This window comes from Amblyomma mixtum, chromosome 3 (assembly GCF_055824585.1).
Source record: "Amblyomma mixtum isolate Tamu chromosome 3, ASM5582458v1, whole genome shotgun sequence".
Lineage (NCBI taxonomy): Eukaryota > Metazoa > Arthropoda > Arachnida > Ixodida > Ixodidae > Amblyomma > Amblyomma mixtum.
The window spans coordinates 175,648,365-175,670,429 of NC_143014.1; the positions used below are offsets into that span (position 1 = coordinate 175,648,365).

Below are 22,065 nucleotides of genomic sequence, written 5' to 3' on the forward strand. Positions count from 1 at the left end.
GGAACGGGGTTAGATGATGATAGTCTCCCCGAAGCCAGAAATGTGTGTGTCTTCATGATTGTTGGTATAAACATCAGACTCAAGATGCCAGTCGCATACTTTTTAATTGACACACTAACTGGAGCGGAGAGGGCGGAGCTGACCAAACAATGTATTAAGAAGCTTGCATCAGTTCAGGCTGAAGTTGTCTCTCTTACATTTGACGGTGCCTCATCGAACTTCACTATGGCTAAGTGCTTAGGTGCTCAGCTTCTACCGGACTCTGATGGGTTTATTACAAGCTTTTTCAACCCAGCTGATTGCACTAAAAATGTTCACGTTATTTTAGATGCCTGCCATATGATTAAGCTCATCCGCAACTCATTGGCAACCGTAAGCCACCTCATCGACGCTGAAGGAAAGCATGTGAAGTGGGCTTATGTAGTAGCATTGGAGGCTTTGCAACGTGGAGAGGGTTTGCGTCTTGGCAACAAGCTCACAAAGGTCCACGTTCAGTGGGAAAAGCAAAAAATGAAGGTCCGATATGCTGTACAAGCACTCAGTGCCTCAGTTGCCAATGCCTTGGACTTCTGCGAACAAGTGTTCAAGCTGCCACAATTCAAGGGTACCATCGCAACATCAAAGTTTATTAGAATTTTCGATCACTTGTTCGACATCATGAACTCCAGGAACCCATTAGCAAGGTCTTATAAGGCACCTCTTCGTAAGCAGAATGAATCCTGCTGGAAGCAATTCTTTTTGGAGACCCGGGCGTACATAAACGGCCTGAGAGATCCGGCAGGACGTCCAGTTACAGAAGGACTAAAAAAAACTGGATTTGTTGGCTTTTTGATATGCATGGCAAGCACCGAAAGAATGTTCGACGAGCTTGTCGGCCAGGATCAGCTGAAATATTTGCTGACCCACAAACTCAGTCAAGATCATGCCGAGAACTTCTTCGGGTCCATACGTGGACGAGGGGGACATAACAACAATCCAACAGCTGCGCAGTTCAAGTTCATGGCTGCATACAAGCGTCTGTTGGTTCAGACGGAAGTGACGTCTTCCAATTCTGGAAACTGCTCCCAAGACATCGTCTCCATCTTGAATTCAACCACTACTGTAGCCATGGTAGATGCAAAAAGCACGGTCACTGACATGCGCAGGTCATCAGTCCTGCAGCCCGATGACCACGACTACACACATCGCATTGACTGGCCCGAAAGTCTTTCTGCTTTTGTCGGTGCCGTGGTGCCATATATAGCAGGCTTCATTGCGCAAAAAGTTAGTGCAACGACAACATGCGATCAGTGCATCACAGCCCTGCACTCTGATGCGCTTGCGCCTTTAATTAAGCAGAAGAGCCGGGGTGGACTTGTTTCGCCGTCGCAAGACGTCATTGGCCTGTGTGAAGCAGTTGAGAAGGGGCTACGACGGCTGCAGGCTGAATGTGATGCCATTACAACGGTGCTGGCAAGGGCAAAACACCTTATCTTGGAAGTCCTGGTTGTGTCCTCAGAGAAAAAGTGGTTCCAGAAACTGGAGGAGCACATCCTTGACTTCGATCCGCTTGACAATCATATCTACAATTTGTGCAAAAAATCGCTGAAGAGTACGTGAAAGTGAGGATATACCACATGACAAAGGAACGAAATCGGGAATTGATCAAGAATAAAGTCAGACCAGTTCTGTCAAGGGTGATTATCTTCAATCACCAGTAGGTTGCCTCTCACCATTATTTTTACTGTGCGTCTGATTATTAAGCTTTTTTTCTTAATATTTGTTCAGGTTAACTGCTTTCTACATGCCAGTTGGCTGCTGATGGATGAAAAATAAACGTTTACAACCCCAACCGCTTGCTTTCATTGTTTTGTAAACGCGAGCAACTTCATAGGCAGCGCGAAGAAGCACGAGCGCGGTTGCGCACTGCTGCTTTTTGCCACTGGCAAGATGGCCGCCAAGGCTTCACTCTCCCGCATAGGCGGCTTCCACTCCAGCAAGTTTTATATATCCTCCTTGGGGCACACAGGTAGAGTGGTGCCGCCATTCGCTCAGAGATGGCGCCAGAGTCGTACGCGCCAACGCGCCGAAAGCCGGCGCAGCGTGAAAGGAAGCACGCTCGCTCGCGCCGCAGAAGGAAACAGAAGCTTGGAGAAGCACCCGTTTGCCCATGAAGAGCACATAACCTTGTGTGTGCTGTGGGATGTCCTCTCCACTTCGCTCGAGCGCGGCGGCGCAGGATCGGAGAGAAGAAACTCGAAACGTCTGTGCGCGTGCGCGCCTGCTTTGACGCGAAGTGACGAAGGACGCGGCGCGCCTTATACAGTCGTCGAACCCATTTATAAATAAATTGACAGTCACGTCGATCACGTTCGTTGTGTCCGAGGTTCGTAGTAAATGGACTTCTCTATTACAGCGAAAAATGCAAAGATATGCAAACCTGGCGTTTATTTCTTGAGAAGATCTGTGATGCAAGTCAGCTTTTTCCCACAGGCCGTATAGCAGCGCTTTCCAAGCTATCCAGATGGTCGTGTGCTTCTCGCTGAAATCATTTATCCCAATGAGCTGCTTAGGGTCGCAGTATTACTAAATGCAATGTTAGCGTTCATGCCAAGTGGTGGCCAGCCGGCCTCCGCGTTTCCGATCCTCGATAAAGTAAGTTGCACCGATGGAGCGACGAAGCTAGTGCAGCGCATATGCGCGCAGAACGTATGATTTGCACCGCGCTGCTTCCGACCGGCAGCAGCGCAGAAGTTGGAGAACTGTTTGGAGGACGCACGCCACGTGACCGGCTGTGTTAGCAAGGCAAGCTATCTGAATGGGAGCCTCAGATAGCTACCACTGGTATATCACCGACCGCTCGCAATTTCATTCTCAACGATGCCCCGCTTACGCGCGCACACGAGCATCCTCTTGTGACCAATCGGCACACGTGCATGCATCAATTGACACTGCAGCCCGTTGGTGCGCGCTTGACTGGTGGCTTCAGTGCCGACATTTTATTATGCGAAGCATATTAACGTAGGTTTCGGGCCTTCGTGCGACGCCCGGCGGTGGCCACCATTGACCTTGAAGTGAGATCACGTGATGTGACGTCACGTGATGACGTCACACCGGCTGCAGATGGGGCCTCATATCGCGCCGTCGGACGTCGCCCGGCGGAGGCCTCCACGCTTCGGTTCGCGCCGTCGCGCGAGACGTGGCAGCGGCGCCACCATCGCTGCATCACGTGATATGTGACGTCACGCCAGGGATGAAGCGGCGCGCGCCCGCCGTCGCGTCAGTCAGGGTTGCCAGGTTTGGCTACTTTGCGCAAAATTGGCTACTTTTGAGAGCTCTTGGCGACAAAAATTTGAGCTTGGCTACTTGGCTACTTTTTGGCTACTTTTGAAGTGCTATTTATGAACACCGTTATCCTGTTGTACCTGCCTTGTTGTCGATAAATGGGGAACAATTTAGCTGGGTTAGGCCAAATGCGAATTAGTCATGCAGGCACTTCGGTTTTCACTTCGGTTTCGGTTCGAGGCTCGATTCTACACGTCAGGCAGGCTTCAGACAAAGATCGGCGACTTAATCAGACTTGAGCTCCGTCTTAAGGGCATGACGAGATAGCATTAATGGGTTAATGCCCAGATATGTGGAATTGGTCATTCTATACATTTACTGATCGCTGAGAGTCCTACCACTCCTGGCGCCGTGGTGCAGTGTTTCAGCAATACGCTACTGCCCTGCGATGGCAGGTGCTGCCATTGGTGGGGCTTGTGCCCAGGTTGCTCTTCCCAAACAACCAGTCTCAACCAACCAGTAATTTAACTTCCATAAGCCGTGGTGGGGAGAGTACTTATAATCTGGTAGGTAGCGCTTCACTCCTAGAGTTCCACGTACGCCTTCACGTAGGACTCACAAGGGCTTCACGTAGGGCTTCACTTTGTTTACCCATCACGAAATCGCGACATGTCCCCTCTAATGCTCACGCATTAATAACTATGACTGCGTCAAAAGAACACAAAGCATTTGCTCTGCCGAAGAGAAAATGATTTGTTCTGGTCACTTTTCAAGTCATGTCATAAATACCGCTTATGCTTCCAAGTTATTTACAAGCACTGTTGCCCCATAGATTGCCCCCTATCTTTAAACTGTAAATTTTCTGCCTCTGGTGACGTTTTTTTGGTGTCTTGGCGTCAATTCTGGCTACTTTTGAGACCGTGGCCGTAGACTGGCTACTTTTTGGCTACTTTTATCATTTTCTTGGCTATTTTTTGAGATTAGGACCTGGCAACCCTGGCGTCAGTCTCTGTGCCCGCAACCGCGCCAGCGTCTTTGCGCCGGGCGTGTATGCGGTCAAGAAGTGACGTGCAAACCAAGAGTCATGCACTTACGGACCATAAGAGTGTGTTTGTCGGGCTGCAAAGAATAAAGTACGACGATTAACCTAAAACCACGTCTCCGTTACTTAGCCCCATCCACACTGAGGCAGCTGCTTAACATGCTTCGCATCCACTGGGCTTAACCTTGATAAGCCTTCATTTTTTTTTTTTGAGGTCACCACACTGTTATGGAAGTGGGCGGGGTGTGTCATGGATGCCAGGAAACCTTTTAGTCTCCACGCAGGCGAGAAGGGAGCGTTTTTAGACTGCGGGGCCGAATTGACGGTGCATCTTCGTTCGCTCTGTCCGTGTTGTGCTATCACCGTCGTTCGTTGGATCTGAGATGCAGTGTCATTGCTCTAATAGATATTTTCACGGTAGTACCACTTTCGTTCGTGATAAGCGAGCGTTCGTTACAATTGCGGCTGATTAGTGGGCTCGACTTATATGAAGGACATTTAGCGCCGTCGGTCAGCCCGTGCTGTAGTTCTAGCTTCGAAAGGGCTGAAATTTCGCCTTAGGAAGTATCATAATCGTGGGGGATTTTTTTTTTCTGCTTTACAATTTATTCACGTATACTACGAAAAGCAGGAAAAGAAGAGTCAACAGTGGCTCGACTTTTTGCCTCCACAAGCTGGGCATTTTGCACGCACAGTCGCGAAGCTGTGATTTAAGTCTGTGCGCAGCTCGGGATTGAGCAGGTGTTTTACAGTTTTCCAGGCTTTGTCCAAACTGGAATGCGCACTTTGTACAGCACCTAGAAAAAAAAATTAAAGGTGTAATTCCAGCCAGAGCATTCTTTTAGCATTTCTAGCGACGACACATTGAAACTAGCGAGCGGTGCGAAGTTGACACTGAGGCTCATCATCATTAGGTGCTTCAGTAGCGCTGACGATGGTTCGGGCCCGAGTTATCCAAACGCCCGCTGCTGTGCATGCATCTGATGCGATACGGTGGCGCTTTGTTGATGGCTGAGGACATGGTTAGTGCTTGGTTAAGTATCATGGGAGCTCTTCGCATATCCTAAATGCTTAAGCTTTGGCAGCTAGCGTCGCAGCGACGAAATGTCCCCCTTCACTACGAACTCGTCCTGCCGAACGATGTCCGCAGGATCTAAATGTGCCTCAAAAATGCTCACACTCGACGAATCGAAACAGAAGCTACTAACTTTTTTATCTAGGGATGGCGCGTCTCCACGGATTTCGCAGTTCAGCGTCAGAGGGGAAACAAAAATGTGGCACTTTGTCATCGTTGCTCTTGTAGCCGGAGCGGCAGCCCGTCAGACAAAAAGCTGAAGGCATTGTTCACAGAAAGCATTCGCTTCTTAAAACACGTGCTTTCATACGTCCACACTGCGCCCGATAAGTGCCGGAACAAGAAAACGGCACATCAAAAACCGCCGCTTTCTATACAGTTAAGGCTGGTTCACATGCAAGCCACTGAGCGAATAAGCTGAGCGTCGCGGTGAACGTGACGGTTCGAAAGAGGTTCTTGCGCCGCGGCAGCAGGAATCGCTAGCGTTTTCGCTAGCACGTGAAACAGGCTTTAGGCGGCCTCCCACTCCGCCGCTCAACAAAACAAGCTCCTCGATTGATGCCAGCGCCGCCATGCGGCCGCTTTTGGCAGCACACCAAGGTCTCCCATATAGCCGCGTATAAATTCCATGACCATTGCACGCTTTTGAAGGATTCTGGTACTGGCAACGTGGCGCGCTGAGGCCATTTGCCGCGACGCGAACGAACGGGACTGCTGCTTTTTTCACTGTGGCATGCAGGTCGCAAACGCCTACGCAATGAGCACTCGCTCATGTAATGGTCAACTTGCAGTTAATTAGTGCCACACGAACAACAACAGATTTCTTAAAAACTGGTGCTAATTTCGTGCGCCGCGAAACACAAGGAGGAAAGCAAAGGTTTATATAAATGACACCGTCCGAGAGATAAATTTTACCCGTTTATGAAGTAACAACATACTTATGATATATGTGCAAAAAGAGACTCCTTGAACACATCGCGGCTTTTTCACAGCGAGAGACGCATCTGCGACGTGCCCCAAAACGCCGCGGGCTCCATTTCGCCATCCCGTGCACGCAGGCCGCGCCTCACGCAATGTACCCCTTCGCTGTCATCGGGTAGGACGCGCGGTCGATGCCGTCGAATGCTTAGAAATGCTTCTCGGACGCTCTGCGCGCATTTATGTTGTTGTTGAAACCGTCTGGTGGGACACGTGGTGCTTAGACACCGCCAAACACTTCGAAATGCGCTCAGCTTGGTCCGGTGTACGAGGAAGCGCCGAGTGAAAGGCGTAGCACGGCCGCTTGTATCAGGCGCGCGGCGGGGACCGTTGGCCGTGAGGCGCAGCCGCACTACAGCGTCGAAATCTCGATAATGCTTGATCGCTCTCCTGGGTGACGGCGCCTAGGACAAGCGGAACGAAAGCTGGTGCATGAAGCTTTGTTTGTTTACTGGCAACGCTCGAAGTTTAAGTCTAGGCGTGTCACGGACTACAGACCGCGAATTATTTGGTTTTCATGATTATTTTGTGCGTGCATGCGCAGCGCAGGTTATATAATCAGGCGCCCTTTCTCAGTCTGTGCGTGTATGTGCGTTCTCTCTTTGAATGCGGTTTCTTTGCTCCGGAGTCAAGTCAGTGCAGTCAAGCTGCATCACACGCAGCTTTTTTGCCGCTGTGCTCGCTACATTTTCGAGGGGCCTTGCTGTATTGTTCGTGTTATATGATTTAATAAGTGCACATGTGTTTAGTTTTATTTATGCACACATTATTTACTACAAGCATTCACAGCCTTCCTATTGTTATGAAGAGCTGGCAGACGCACCATGCGCCAGCCTGTATTGAAAGAAAACCCTTGACTTTGATATTCGAAGCAGAATATCGATAAATATTCTAGAATATCGGTAGCCGTCTCTGGAGCATTATCTGATTTACTCAAGGTTAGGGCGAACAGAAACACCCCAAGAGACAGTACACGTGGTCTCACTGCATGACATGCCTATTCTTGAGTGTGCAACAAAGGTTAGCGCCATGCCTGTGACCATGGCAAAAAGAAGACCATTACTGAGGATGCTTTAGCACCGTTTTGCTGGCTCCAACAATAAAAATGCCCCCTAGAAAACGTGTACAGCTTTTTACATTATAAGTAAAGTTAACAAGTGGACCATATCAAAGACAGGTGTTAAACCAAACTGCACTGATAGCTGCTGATAAGCCGCGGGCTTCGTTTCTCACCCTAGGCTGACGCCTCCGTTCCTGATGGTGTCTCTCACGCTGATCCTTGGGCCGCCTTGGATGAACGGACCTCTGTGGCACGAGACTGTGGACCGCTTTGCGGAAGGATGCAAGCGCTACTGGTGGACCAACCTGATTTACATTAGTTCCTGGATGAAGACCCAGGAAGTCGTAAGCATTACAGCAGTCACGATGAGTGCCTGCGCAGGTCTAAGTGTACAGCTTGTAAGCGAGAATAGTGTTTGGAGACCCCTTACCGTGCACAAGGGGGAAAAAAACGAAAGAGCAACGCAGTCGGAGAAAAGACACATTACTCTTTCGGATGTCTAGCGAGGGTTGTAGCCTGAAAAAAATATTGCCAGAAAGCAGCGCATACACGTCGACTAGACGTCGGGACGGATAAATTTTTGACGGCGTTCTGTGATTCCCCACGCATGGCGCGAAGGTAGCCTTTCTGGAACTAGCAGTGACACCTGTACGCTAATCCTTCGCCTCAGACGTTCATATTTGCTCATTCTTTTCAGTGTCTTCCACATGGTTGGTACCTCTCCTGTGACATGCAGTATTTCATCATTTCTCCAATCTTCTTTATGGCGCTATACAGGTAAGATGGAGAGCTTAATGGTCCCTTAGCGATAGTTTGCTATTCACGCTAATAATGTACACGGTTGGTCGATGACTCGTGTTGCAGGCGGCCAGCTCTTGGCTTTGGCCTCATAGGCGCCTTCGCTTTCGCCAGCATGGCTGTCACGGGCCTAGTCACGTACATCAATGACGACGGTCCGGTCGCCCTCTTTTCTATACCGGACGACGAGTAAGCCTTCTTTCGTCTTCCCTCTTTCAAATTTCCATTGTCGATTTTTACTTTTTCCAACTACCCTTTCGTAGCCTCATGCTTTCGGAATGTTTACAAGTAGAAAATGTTTCATGTTCGGAAGCGGAACAGAAGAGGCGACATGTAGAAAATCGTGGACCGTATTCTAAAACGATTATTCCGTCCCAGAACGCGGAATATTCATATCCTAGAGCGAAATATTTAAACCGTTGATTGGCTAAAAAAAAAAAAAAACAGAACCAGACGGGCGAACAAAATTTTTAAGTGGACTCACCCCTGATCGCCCTCAACGGTGTATGCTGACAAAAATGGAGGAATGCAGTTGACTTTCGCAAGTGTGTTTCGATAAAGTCCGGCGATCATTATCGTTCTGAACTAGGAATGCTTCTACACTGACCATGTCGAACAGAACGACGCTCTTACTACCAGTGAAGCGTTTTGAACAACCAGAGTATTTGAACAACACTAATTATCTGCAAATAACAAGCTCGATTTACTGTCCGCGTACTGTTTTAGCGCCATAATGGCATGTCCTAATGCAGTGACAGGAAGCAACGAAGGGGCCCAAAAGTTGTGCATGGTTGCGAAAACATCCGTGATAATACAATTCTAAGTGTACTAAGCATTTGGCGGGTGCTCTCCTTGGATCGTACGACGAAGCAGTCACATTTTTGGAAGGCTGTATCAGTTTGCATGGCTTTTAAGGTGGCTTGCTTGGGTTTTTAGTGTCAGTCGTTCGTTTTAATCACCCTTAATCGCCTTGAGTAGCGTCTGTCCACCCTGCGCCGAGCAAAAGGGAATAATAAAACTTACTGAAGGCGAGCAGTTTATTCAATGTTTTTTTTTTGTATGTTACTGAACAACTGATAGCTACCTCAAGAAACTTGGCTGGTCTAAGAAACGTGAAACTTTCGCGTGGGATCAGATATACCGTGTTTGCTAATTCTCTGTGTGAGAGCGCTTAAATACGAGAACAAGCGCTTAGACAACCAGCAACAAAAACTAAGGAAGTCCGCTGGCGAGTTAGCATGCCGCAAGGCTGCCAGAGGAGTGCTGTGCAAAAATTCGCGTGGTAGTTAAAAAGGCAACCGAAACATCGTGAATCGTTCTGAACAACCACATGGTTCCAACGCATGTCTGCGGGAGAGCGAGCAGGAGAGGTGCGCATTGAAGGATGCGGCAGCGTTGGGCAAAGGCCCAAAGCGTCAAAATTAAAGTAGGCGCAGCTTCGCCACTTAATACGCTGTAAGAAGTATGTCAGTTCCAGAAAACAGCAGTGGAGTAGTCACATGATTTACGGCCATTGCATTATACATACGACTCCTAATCCCTGTAAATCTGGTTAAATGACATTGTTGCCGTGCTTGTACCGTGAATACACCTTTCACCTCAGTACTAGACGGGTTAAACAGCCGTCTTATTGCCAGCCAGTATCTTTATCTGTTATGTTTAAGAAATTGCCAGTATAGAAAAACATTCTACGCTGCAGTGAAATGACCTTGCACGACCACCTTAGAAGGCCACCTTATTTATGCCTCACAGTAGGTTTTAACATTTTCTAGGGTTTGTATTGAGCCCTTGGAGCGCTGTGACTTGCTCATTGCAGAAACCTGAACTCATTCCTGAATGACATCGCCTTCCGGCCGTACACGCACTTTCCAACCTTCGCTGTCGGGCTGTGCCTTGGGTACCTCATCTACAAATACAGACAGATCAAGATCAGCAGGGTAAGAAACTCCACCTGCGGGCCAGGCACGTGAAACCAATTGTTTGCGCTTTGTGCCGCACGAGCTTTGAATGTTCATTGACATTTTTTGTTGGCTGGTTTCCGCACCACAAAAGGAGCCGAAACAAATTATCCATGCAAATGGCCATTTCGCTCGGGTATGGCGACCAAAAGAGTAGCGGTGCTAAGACTGAAGTAAGGACAACGTTCTGGGGGCCGAGATATCTCTAGCGCGGCCTAAAGGAAGCAATGGTCGTAACTCATGAGCTTTCCTTAAGCCAAATGACCAGCGAGAAAGGCAGCAGCACTCTAAGAACGGCCGTTTGTTGGGCCCACCCGCAGCGGATGCAGCTGGTCGGCTGGCTGTCGTCGGTGACTACGGGGCTGACCATCGTCTACGGCGTGTACGAGTGGAACGCCTATTCGCCGCCAGGGCCCCTGCTAAGCGTGCTGTACGGGGCCACCAGCCGGCCCGCCTGGGCCCTGTGCGTCGCCTGGGTTACCTTCGCCTGCGTCTCCGGCCACGGAGGTGATGACACGTGGGAAAAGCGCTGCCAGAGCAGGCTGCGCCAAGCTGCGGCAAACTGCGCAAGCCTGGCATTGCTCGTGGTGGACTGAAGAAAATGACAGCTCTCGCGCGACATCTCGCTCATCGTATATGCATGAGGGAAGAGTTAGAAATGGGATCAAATCCACTCTTCTCTGCTTTTTATCAATAATGTGAGGTTCGGCATTAGCACGGCCCTCAATTTTTCGCAAAATCCTAAAGTTCGAAAGGAGGGATCCCTTTGGCCAACCTCATCAGTTTGGAGGGGACGGTACGCCACGGCACCGCACTAGAGTAAGGCGGGGCTTCCTTTAAGGGTTCCGTCTCTTGATCAAGTTTAAGACAGTCATAGCCATGTGTTGTAACAGCGTAGTGGACTCGAGGGTTCCGATATGTGGCCGTTGTGGATGCCGGTGACATGGATTTCTGTCGCGATTTGTCCGTTAGCATGGGAATTATAGCGAAGTTCATGCGTCCTAATCTTTGGAAAGCATACTGTACGAGTTAGTTAGTTAGGGGGAACAAAGTTTTTTGTTAACGTTATTTCAAATATTTAATCATTGATCAACGTTAGCGGCGTTGCAGTTGAATATCTCAACAGCAAGGTTGCCAAGGTGCAAAAAAAATTTTGTTTTCGTTTTCGTGTAACTTGCAAATGACAGCAACAGCGTAAATAAAACGTAGCTCCGTCAAAGCATATTTTTTGCTGACGAGGATAGTAAGCCTGATATCATAGCGGCGAGACTAAAGCTCAGCGTTCAAGTGAAGACGTACGTTTAGTGTGTGAGAACAATGAAAAAAAAATCAATAAACTTGTATTACAAGCATATTCCATTTTTAATTTCTTCAGTGTGGTAAAATTTTTAAACAATATTTCGACCTCTGTTTCCTTTTCTCTCCGGTTATGCGATTTAAACATTTCAGCCCCGATTTTTTTTGTACTGCCCAGGAATTTTTCTGCCTAGGAATTACATTTCTTTATAGCCAGGAAATCCCCCAAAAAGGATAATATCGGGCGCATGCCCTTATGTTCAAAAATGGCAACGTGTCCTCATATGAGGACGCCAGGGCTTAGGAGCTGCATCAGTCATGAACTCGGCGTCAATCTTTTAACCAACTCCCTCGGTACACAAAATATTTTTATGCTATGAAATGGTGTGCTGCTTAACCTGCACAGATGAAGCTGGAAGGGCTAATTCGCGCGCATGAGAAGCCCCGAAAGTATTTTTTTTTCTATTCCACGAGCTCAGAATAATATCGGTTTCCTTCTAACTGATCACGGGTTTCGCAGTTCAGCCTTCAACCTTGAACCGTTGTTGCGTAGCCGATTCGGTCGTAGCATACTTTCTCGTTCAACACCCGCTCAGAAAAAGCTTGGCATTTTCCGTGGTACAGAAAGAAATATGACGGCCTTCCGAGCTCGCTATGCAGGCAGATAGAGGCAGTTTTCGTCTTTTTCTTCGTCTTCTTTTACTTGGGCTTCTTCGTCTTCGTCTTCGACTTCTACATCTATGGCATCTTCTGCAACTTTAGTTTCCAAAGATAGACACCAGGACCTATTTACATCGAGAAAAATCCCCAGGTGCAGTTTCACTGCTTAAAAAAAACAAAACAAAATACTGTTGAGAATCAAATGAAACCTTTATTTCCTTTCCGCAAAGTTGCTCAAAGTGGCAGCACGACGCGGCGGCTGCCTCTACGTATAAGACAGCATCTGGAAACAAACCAAACGCAATATCAGCTCATATATGCAGAAATAATAATAATAATAATAATAATAATAATAATAATAATAATAATAATAATAATAATAATAATAATAATAATAATAATAATAATAATAATAATAATAATAATAATAATAATAATAGGAGCACTTAGCGAGCAAAACTACAGTTCTCTGAATGACATACATCACTTGCTCTCTTGAGCTTAAAATCGTAAAGAAATATCACATAATTGTGGAAACGCCGCCGCGGTGGCTCAGCGGTTATGGTGCTCGGCTGCTGACCCAAAAGACGCGGGTTCGATCCCGGCCGCGGCGGCTAGAATTTCTTTGGAGGAGAAATTCTAGAGGCCCGTGTACTGTGCGATGTCAGTGCACGTTAAAGAACCCCAGGTGGTCGAAATTTCCGGAGCCCTCCACTGTGGCGTCTCTCATAGCCTCAGTCGCTTTGGGACGTTAAACCCCATAAACCAAACCAAACCAACATAATTGTGGAAAGAAGACCAGCGCAAAGGATCTACAGAACAGGAACACAGGGTGACGCTGGACTATCAACTGATTTTATTTCAGTAACGGCCACATTTACACCCTTCAGTATCAAACAACGCTTGGGCACACATGACAAATTTGCAAGAAAAGGTAGATTGCAGCATCATAGACAAAATCATCAGGACCGCAATCACTGTGCAACACGTTTACGTTAAGGAGTTCAAAAAACTTATTTCTTTGTCGAATAGGCTCACCGTCGTGTCACTTACGGATCGATCGGCTTGTTTAACGATATGGTATACCTCTAGAATTTCGCGTTGGCTCTGAGTTTTACCGCGTCCAAAAATTGTAGCCTTCTTGAAGAGCGGAGTACACTTGTGCTTTCTGCAATGTTTAGGTAAATTCGTCCCGTCATCTGTGGAAAGCGACCTTTCATGTTCTCTGAGCCGGGTGTCAAGACACCGGCCAGTCTACCCGATGTACAGGGTCGTCCACTTTTAGTTAGAATGCGCTAGCGCGTGGCCGCACTCTTCAGAGGGCCACCGCATGCGACACAGTCGCTCATCGCAGCAAAGTGGCGCAGGAGAAGGTTTACCTGGACATGGTGCTTCGCGTCATCTGCCACTTCGCTTCGATGCGCAGCCGTTTCGGACGCAATGACCCTCCAAAGAGCACGGCCATGCGCTAGCGCATTCTAACTAAGAGTGGACGACCCACATTCCCACAGGATAAAGGTATGCAGTACACTATCTCGGTGGCACAGGTGACGTATTAGAACTCATGATTGATCGTGCCCTGTGAAATTTTATTCTTCCTGTTATCAATTCTTCAGCAAAAGCTGACCAGTTTTCGCGGTGCTGAGAAGACTACATCGACACCGTGGCTTCTCGCGACCTTCTTTATGTTGTGCGCAAGTGCGTGCAAGTAAGGCATGACTTAACACTTTCTTTTGTCCTTCCTTTCTTCCATCACGTTAGGGTTGGCTTTCATTTTTTTTAGAAGCTTTTCAGAAACACCTTTGATAACATGCGTAGGAAAGCTTGCTTCTATTAGTCTTTGCTCTTGCTGCAGAAAGCTTTCTTGCAGGCTTTGCACAGATGACGGGGCGAGTTTACCTAAACATTGCAGAAAGCACAAGTGTATTCCGCTCTTCAAGAAGACTACAATTTTTGGACGCGGTAAAATTCAGAGCCAACGCGAAATTCTAGAGGCATACCATATCGTTAAACAAGCAGATCGATCTGTAAGTGACACGATAGTGAGCCTATTCGATAAAGAAATTAGTTTTGTTGAACTCCTTAACGTAAACGTGTTGCACAGTGATTGCGGTCCTGATGGTTGTCTATGATGCTGCAATTTACCTTTTCTTGTAAATTTGTAATGTGTGCGCAAGCGTGGTGTGATGCTGAAGGGTATAAATGTGCCCGTTACTGAAATAAAAGCAATCGATAATCCAGCGTCGTCCTGTGTTCCTGTTCTATGACTCCGTCCTTTGCGCTGGTTTTCTTTCTACAGTCATGTACCGACTCGCCCAGCTCTCCACTCTGCTGAAATATCACATAATTTGACTGTAAGAAAAAAGCAGCAGTAAGAACAGAGAAAACACTATAACGCAAAAATAGTAACTATATGGGGTGTTTTCTGCGTGTTTGCTCTTTTTTAACATTTCTCGAAGCGCTAAAACAACAAGGACGCAGAGGGAACAGACAGGGACGAGCGTTCCCTCTGCGTCCTTGTTGTTTTAGCGCTTCGAAAAATGTCAAAACTGCACCAACTAGCCCGATCCGCTACCCTTCTGAACTCTTTTTTTAAAGCCACTTTTACCTTCACTTGCGCGAACACGCTAACTGAGCGCTGATGTCCTCATTTGAAGACATGCAAGCAATGGTGCACTATATTACTTATTATTGTCATGGCGAAGACACAATCGAGCGATTATTGTCGTCAGTAAAGCTGATAAAAGGAACAGAATTCTCAGCATTGCCATGCTGTTAGCGAAAAACGACGTCAGAACGTGCGCCTCTCCGCGTCTTTGGTTTGTGTCGTGCACCACACTTCCTGTCAACCACAAGGACAAGCATTAAAGTGTGAAAAAAGGAAGTCTGGATGATAAGGGAGCCTTTTTCTAGCAAACAGCCAACAGCCACGAAAACCAAGGAGCATAGCGGATTATTTTTTTTAATTTGTGGTGTGGATCAATGGGGATTATTAGTGAATATTTAATCGCTTAAAGATAATTGATTAAAAAAGCAGAAGAAACCAAGGCTTAACGAGGGCCTCAGTTCTGGCAACCTTGATGTCACATAGCTTCCGCCCTCTCCGTTCGATGACGTTCCATGTTACACCAGCGGCAACTCAGGACGTACTACGTCCGCCGCTTAAGGACGAGGGTGGCGCTGGTGAACACTCTCAAGGTTAGGTCACACGTAAACTTAAATACCCCCGAAAGCAAATCTAACAGCCGTCTCCGTAGCTCAGTTGGTAGAGCACCGGACACGTAATTCGGAAGTCGTGGGTTTGGTTCCCGCCGGCGGCATGTGGTTGTTTTTTCTTCTGCTTTGCTAATCATTTATCTTTAAGCGATAAAATATTCGCTAATAATCTCCATTCATCAACACCACAATTTAAAAAAAAATATACCCTATACCCCTTGATTTCTTGTTGGCTTCTCTCATGTGTATAACGAGCCTCTCTTTTTCCCTTCCCTATATACAAGGTGTTTCACCTAAGACTTCATATCATTTTTAAAAAAAGGCTTTTTGAGTTAGAAGAGCGCTTTTTTCGACATAGTATCGTCAGCGGTGTAGTACAACAGAATGCAGCTAAGACGTGCTAACTAGCAGGCTGGTCAATTAATATTGAATAGTTAACTTTTTAATTATTACTGTTAGGCTCTTTAATTACTTAGGCGTCTAGCCTACCGAAAGTAACATCCAGATCAGTTTTTAGAATTTCGAAAACGTGGTTACCCTCGGCGCTGTGACCCAACAAACTTTGGCTATTTCGGCGAGTTACGTGCACTGGAGGAGTTGCTTTGCCTGCAGGCTTCTCGAAAGCGCCTGCATTTTGTCGTGATGTAGCCACAATTTGATGGGCCACAGCGCAGAGGGTAACCGCCTTTTCTAATTTCTAGAAATCGATATGGATATTGCGCTGGGCTACATGTCTCTCAACAATTAAGGAGCCTAACAGTAACAGTTAAAAAGTTAACTATTCAATATTAGTTAACCAACCTACAAGTTAGCACGTCTTAGCTGTATTCTGATGCAGTACAACACTGACAATGCTGTGCCGAAAAAAGCGCTCTTCTAACTCAAAAAGCCTATTTTTTTTTTTAAATTGCGTAAAGTCCTAGGGGAAATACCCTGTATATTACATTTTATAAAAATAGGCTTTTTGAGTTAGAAGAGCGATTTTTTCGCCATAGCATTGTCAGCGGTATATATATATATATATATATATATATATATATATATATATATATATATATATATATATATATATATATATATATATATATATATATATATATATATATATATATATATATATATGGTTCTATGTGTGTATACGATGTAAGCTTCGCGGCAAGCTTGCTCCGGAGGTCATGTGCAACTCACGCGTTTTGTACAACATAAGCACTGTTCTTATTGCACCTTGCGCGCATTGCATGAATATGAAGCGCCGGTGCTAGGCTTCGCATTAGGCACGTTTAATCGGGCAGTTTTGGCGAGTGCTTTCGAAAGCTGCAACCGGTTAATTTTCTTCCCTCTGCAGCCTTGCGGCATCGATGCGACGTCACAGGGCAAAAAATAATAATAAAGGCAGAAGTGGTAAAACAGCCGTGCGTTTGCTTTTCCTTGTTCTTGAGACCGCATATGCATCTCTCCTCGATCGCTTCGCAGGTTTCGTGAACACACTGCTGTCCTGGAAGGCGTTCGTGCCTCTGAGCAAGATGACCTTCATGGTTTACTTGCTGCACCCGCCGCTGATGTTCATGTATGCGGCGCACACCATGAACGCCATCTACGTCACCCAATTCATGATGGTGCGTACGCGAAAGATTCGCTGCCTGACGACCGCGCCTATGCCCAGTCGATGCGTTCATTGTGTATGAGCGCCTGTTAATTTGTGTTTTTCGCAGGCATCCATCGAGCAATCTTCGTGAGTTTTAAATGAATCTACAAATATAAAAAAAATGCCTTACGTATTCGAAGTGTCTCGAAGACCCTTATGGTGTATCACCAATCTCGGAGGCCTCGCCTCTCGCTGTGTTTTTGCAACAGGCGATAGGTGGCACAAGGTGCTGAAACGGCCTAGGCGGATGGCTGAAACGGCGAGGACAAGGCATGGAGAAGAAAAAAAGATCTTTCTTTTAACGCGATACCGTTAAGGGTCCCGTGTAGCAGAAGAGCCAGCGTAGTCGTAAGAGTCGTTGGCCGTGAGCTAAAAATCCCGATGGAAGCGAGGAATTAATAACATTCAGGAACAGACCAAAGAATGTTCGGACTAACGCCAAATTTTTCACTGACCCGAAGCGTTTGATCCCGGCCGCAGTGGCCGAATTTCGATGGAGGCGAAATTCTAGAGGCTCGTGTATTGTGCGATGTCAGTGCTCGTTAAAGAACCCCAGGTGGTGGAAATTTCCGGAGCCCTCCACTACGGCGTCCCTCATAGCCTGAGTCCCTTTGGGACGTCAAACCCCAATAAACGAAACGAAACGAATAAAGGTGGACCCAGTGAATGCGTTGTGGTCTTTGACTTTATGAACTGTCTTAGAAACATGTACTGATGCGTGCATGAGTAATAATGCTAATTAGGAATTAGGTGCTGTGTGAGTGTTAAATAGGCGATGCGAACGGGACCCGCTAACGCTATCACGTTATACTCTTAAAAGCAAAGCCTAAGCGTCTCCTAAATTTTTCTTTGCTTGTTGCACGAAGAGAAGGTTTCTTTTTAAAACAAAATTAATTTCAAGGTAATTATTATTAATTTAGGTTGGATCAGGTGTCTTCACCGTCCCATGCAGTGGCCAGTCAGAACTGCCAACGAGACAATGGTTTTGATACCTGCAAATTTTGAAGCGATATGATGCGCAAAAGCGTAAGGACAGCTTTGTGAATTTGGTTCCAGATGCGCAACGTCGACGCGCTGGTTACAGCGTTGGTCCGAGAATGTGGTTTTACGGCTAACCTTGCCAACTTAACGCCACCCAAACAAATAATTATCCCAAAACGCGCGTTCTATAAGCGTTGATAGACTGTAGCACAAAGCACGCGAAAAGAAAGCACAAGTAAATATACCTCACACCTTCCCGGGCACTGGATACCTGCAAAACCGTCCCCAAACTGAGTACAGTATGGCATAACGTGTGCCGATAATATTTAACACTATTAAGGTGTAAAAATAGGTTTGCTTTATATAAAATGGGATTATGTCGTCACATATGTTATTCGCATGCGTTTAACTACAGCAAAAAGGAAGCTGTACTTTAATTCCCATGTATTAGCAAACGGGACGAGGGTTGGCCCTTCAAAAAAAAAATTTCGAGTTACTGCGCATCAAATCGCTTTCACACCAAATGCAGTCGCGCATTTGTTTTCCCGTGACAGGAGGCAAAATTTTAATGCTGAGACAGGCAATAACAACTAATAGACACTTCCCGCCTACGGCTTTCCCCCTTCAGATTTCAAATTACCTTCTAGATGTCGTTGGCTTCCAGAAAGACTTGCAGCAAACAAATTCAGGGCGCTCGGTGAAATCCTCGACAAATCATTCATTTACGACTGAAACACTAATCATTATGCGTCTCCATGCGTCTCCATGACAAAGCATATGGATACACAAGCCTATGTTAGCGAACGCCTTGCAAAAATGTTCATCCATCCTGTGAGCACTTTGAGAACTCCGTACGTGTTTCGAAAGGCAAAGTCTAATTGTAACAAGTTTTTCTCCAGCTTGCGTTGTCTGTACTTTGTATTATAATTTGTTGGCCCTTAAGTGGGAGCTGCTGTTTCCGCCTGCACTTAAATCAGGGCTTAATCCTGCGAGCTGTTCGCACGCTAGAGCGGCTCGTGATTGGATGGGGATCTTTTATGCTTGTACTGAAGGCTGTAACAACTGCAGTATGCAAAACTGAGGTCGCGGCTGCCAGTCGAAAGCTGTTTTTACGGTCTAGATGATTTTATGGTTCGGCCTCGGATTTCCAAGACGCAAACTGTAGCTTCCATCTTCCCACTGAACGCGGCTGCGTCATTAGACATCTACAACGCATCTTGAAAAGACATACAGACATCGACATGTATTTCACTACACAATACAGTAACAACAGAACCCCTTCAAGGTGCGTCTGCTAGACCTAGGAGGCACTCATGTGCAAATCTTGTCAATACATTTCTGGACATGATAAAGCGTATAATAGCCGTTACATATTTGGTGCTATGTCCCATCGATTCAAGGTCGCATGATGCTTTATACAATGCTTTACACGACTCAAGGATGCGTTGAACATATGCTGAAATTAATTTAATGCATCTAATAGCTGTTCATTTCTGGGACATAACATCGGGTCAAAATAAGCAGCCAAATGCCCTGTCGATGTATTGGATATTGAAGTGCCGATTTAGCTTTGAATTAGCTCGGCAGGACGAAGTCCGCCTCAGTCACCGACTTTAAACATTCACGCAAGCGCACCAACATCAACGAATGCAAACAACCTTGCGCTTACCTCACACAACCTTCGCTAATATTTTTATAACGCTTCCCAAAGGTGTCCCAATCTGTGCAAGTGGAGAACTGCTGATAAGCAATATGACCTGTATTATTATTGCAAATCATTATTTGTTCCGTGTGCTACAATTAACAACGCTCGGCCTGTGATGGCAACGACAGCCATACACACAGCTGCAGCTCGCAAATGAGTGCGGGTGTGCATCGGGCATTGTGCGTGATCTGGCAGCACATTCTCATTCATGTCCCCATGTTCTGGGCGCAGGTCTTCGTGTACTTCGCGCACCTGCTGGCGTGCTACATGGCGGCCTTCGTTGGCTGCGTGACATGCGAGACGCCATTCATCAATGTCGAGAAGATCCTCTTCAACGTTCTAGCCGAGTACCGCAAGAGCCGGAAAGCTGAGCCTTCGTCCACGCGCGCGGTTCCTCCCCCGCGCCTGCAGTCCCCTCCGGTCAGGCCTTCCGGGGTCGCGGTCGTGGCACCTGTGGCCCCTGAAGGCCGAACGCGCCCCGCCCCGGAGCCTGCGGCCACAGCAGCCTGCGGGGGCCGCTTCGTCGCCACTGGCGCTGAATGCGCGCGTGACGACAGCTGCAGGCTTTAGTCACATCGACCAGGGTTGGGAACAGTCATCGGAAATTGCGGCTACAACCGTCATGACCTCCTGGACAGTTTCAGCAGTGTTCAAGCCATGTATTCAAGCTAGTGTTCAAGCCACTGTTCCAAGTGGCGGTGAGGGTGCTTTCAGAGTAGGCACCATATAGGGACATTATAGTATGTGTTCACAGAGTGGGCACCGTGCGAGCTACATTATGGCAAGCTCGCCACTTGCGGACGTTGCGCGTACTGCGACCGTGCGCCTGCGGCTGCTGCCCATATCTGATGACGACATGCGCGAAGTCGGTGCCTGTGACGTGCTAAGCGACTTTTCCCATAAATCTTGGCCAGAGCTGCCATTTATGGTGCATATAGCCTAGTAGCTATTCCTGCTGTACATAACGCTTGCAAGCAACATATCCGTAACTACAGTTGATTGGATAATAAGCCACGTGTGGCATGAAGTTGTACAAAATGTGAATGAAGTTGGCGAAACTAAGTCACAATTACTGTATAGAAGGGCAGTGACGCTAAATTTTCGTTCTGCGGTGGCGGTGCAGACTTAACCTGCGTACACTACTCCTGGCCACTCCTCGCACTGGAAGGCCGGAAAAACACGCGATGTCGGCGCAGATGACCACGTTAAATAACTTTCTCAAAACGACCACTTTGCTCACGCAGTGCTGCGGAGACAGCTCATTTAAACCACCAAGATGCAAATGAAGGGCCTTCAACTATGCTTACGTTGCTGAAGGTGCCCTCACATCCGCAAGAAAAAGTATCCTCTTCCGTGCCAATGGCGAGGCATCCGCGGTGCGATCACAGTTAGCGCATAGCGTCGCTCAGGTTACTTAGAAATGAGCTCGGACAATTGCACCAGATCAGTCAGAGCCCGCACCAAGTGAGCACTCGTGCCTTTCGCTCAACACTCGGCCACAGTCTCCACCAAGCGTGATCTCCTCATCCTCTTCTGTTCTTTGTTTACGTCTGGAATCAATGGCTGTACTTTCTTGAGCACGTCTTCGCATTTCCACGCTTACTCTCTCGCTATAGCTATTAAAGGGCATGGGGGAAACGTACGGAAAAATCCTTTAACTTCTAGCGGAAGTGGCTTCAGAGGGAGCTTACCGTCATAAAGCTGATCCAGCCAGTCCGCCAGAGTACCGTCGTCGTCAGATTGCTTTCTAGGGGCTCGCGCCTTGACGAGATATGTATTGTCCCCTTGGCGGCGGTATAGCCCGAAATCGTGGCAAGAACGGTGTTCGTGTTCCCCCTTGAACGAAGGCGCCAGGCGTCTCGCATCGAATAATTTTCGTATTTTTACGTTATTTATTCTCTTGATTCTTGAAAATAATCGCTTTTTTGCGTCGATACGCTTGCAGTCCCGTGGTTTCGTGAACAATGGACCGCAACGAGGCCCCCTTGAGCACATTACTGCAGTGTGCAACTTTCCTCACACATGTATGCAAAGAAGACTGCCAGCATGCCAGGGCATTTTTCGTTCTGTACGTACGCCGCTGGCGCAATCATCAAATGAAGCCAGCACATGCATACATCCAGAAAAATTTTGTCGCCATTTTTCGCTCCGACAAAATTTTGCTTTGATGACTAAATGCCCTTCGTATGAGCAAAGTCTGTTTTATACACTATTACCACTACTTTTCAAACCGCTAGATGAAAAGTGATATTCTTGATAAGTAACATAGCAGTGCGTCCGCACGCCGCACGGAAGGCGCTTAGCCTTGCAGTGTGCCTATGTGTTTCGTCTGTTTGTTTTTTATGTCGTTAAATATTTAAATGTGATGAAGGAGGAAGAGCAACAAA

At 47.1% G+C, this 22,065-nt stretch overlaps 1 protein-coding gene across 1 annotated transcript in view; it reads left to right on the forward strand.

The window, feature by feature from the left end:
* The window catches only part of LOC149352803 (nose resistant to fluoxetine protein 6-like), a 38,539-nt gene extending 16,830 nt beyond the window's left edge, over positions 1–21,709 (forward strand). Inside the window, exons 7-13 of the mRNA XM_089577246.1 lie at positions 7,598–7,763; positions 8,117–8,196; positions 8,284–8,406; positions 10,034–10,154; positions 10,496–10,682; positions 16,821–16,963; positions 19,910–21,709. Of these exons, the coding sequence (XP_089433372.1) occupies positions 7,598–7,763; positions 8,117–8,196; positions 8,284–8,406; positions 10,034–10,154; positions 10,496–10,682; positions 16,821–16,963; positions 19,910–20,248 (1,159 nt within the window). The 3' untranslated portion in view covers positions 20,249–21,709. The remainder of the gene's footprint in view (positions 1–7,597; positions 7,764–8,116; positions 8,197–8,283; positions 8,407–10,033; positions 10,155–10,495; positions 10,683–16,820; positions 16,964–19,909) is intronic.
* The last annotated feature ends 356 nt before the right edge of the window (positions 21,710–22,065 follow it).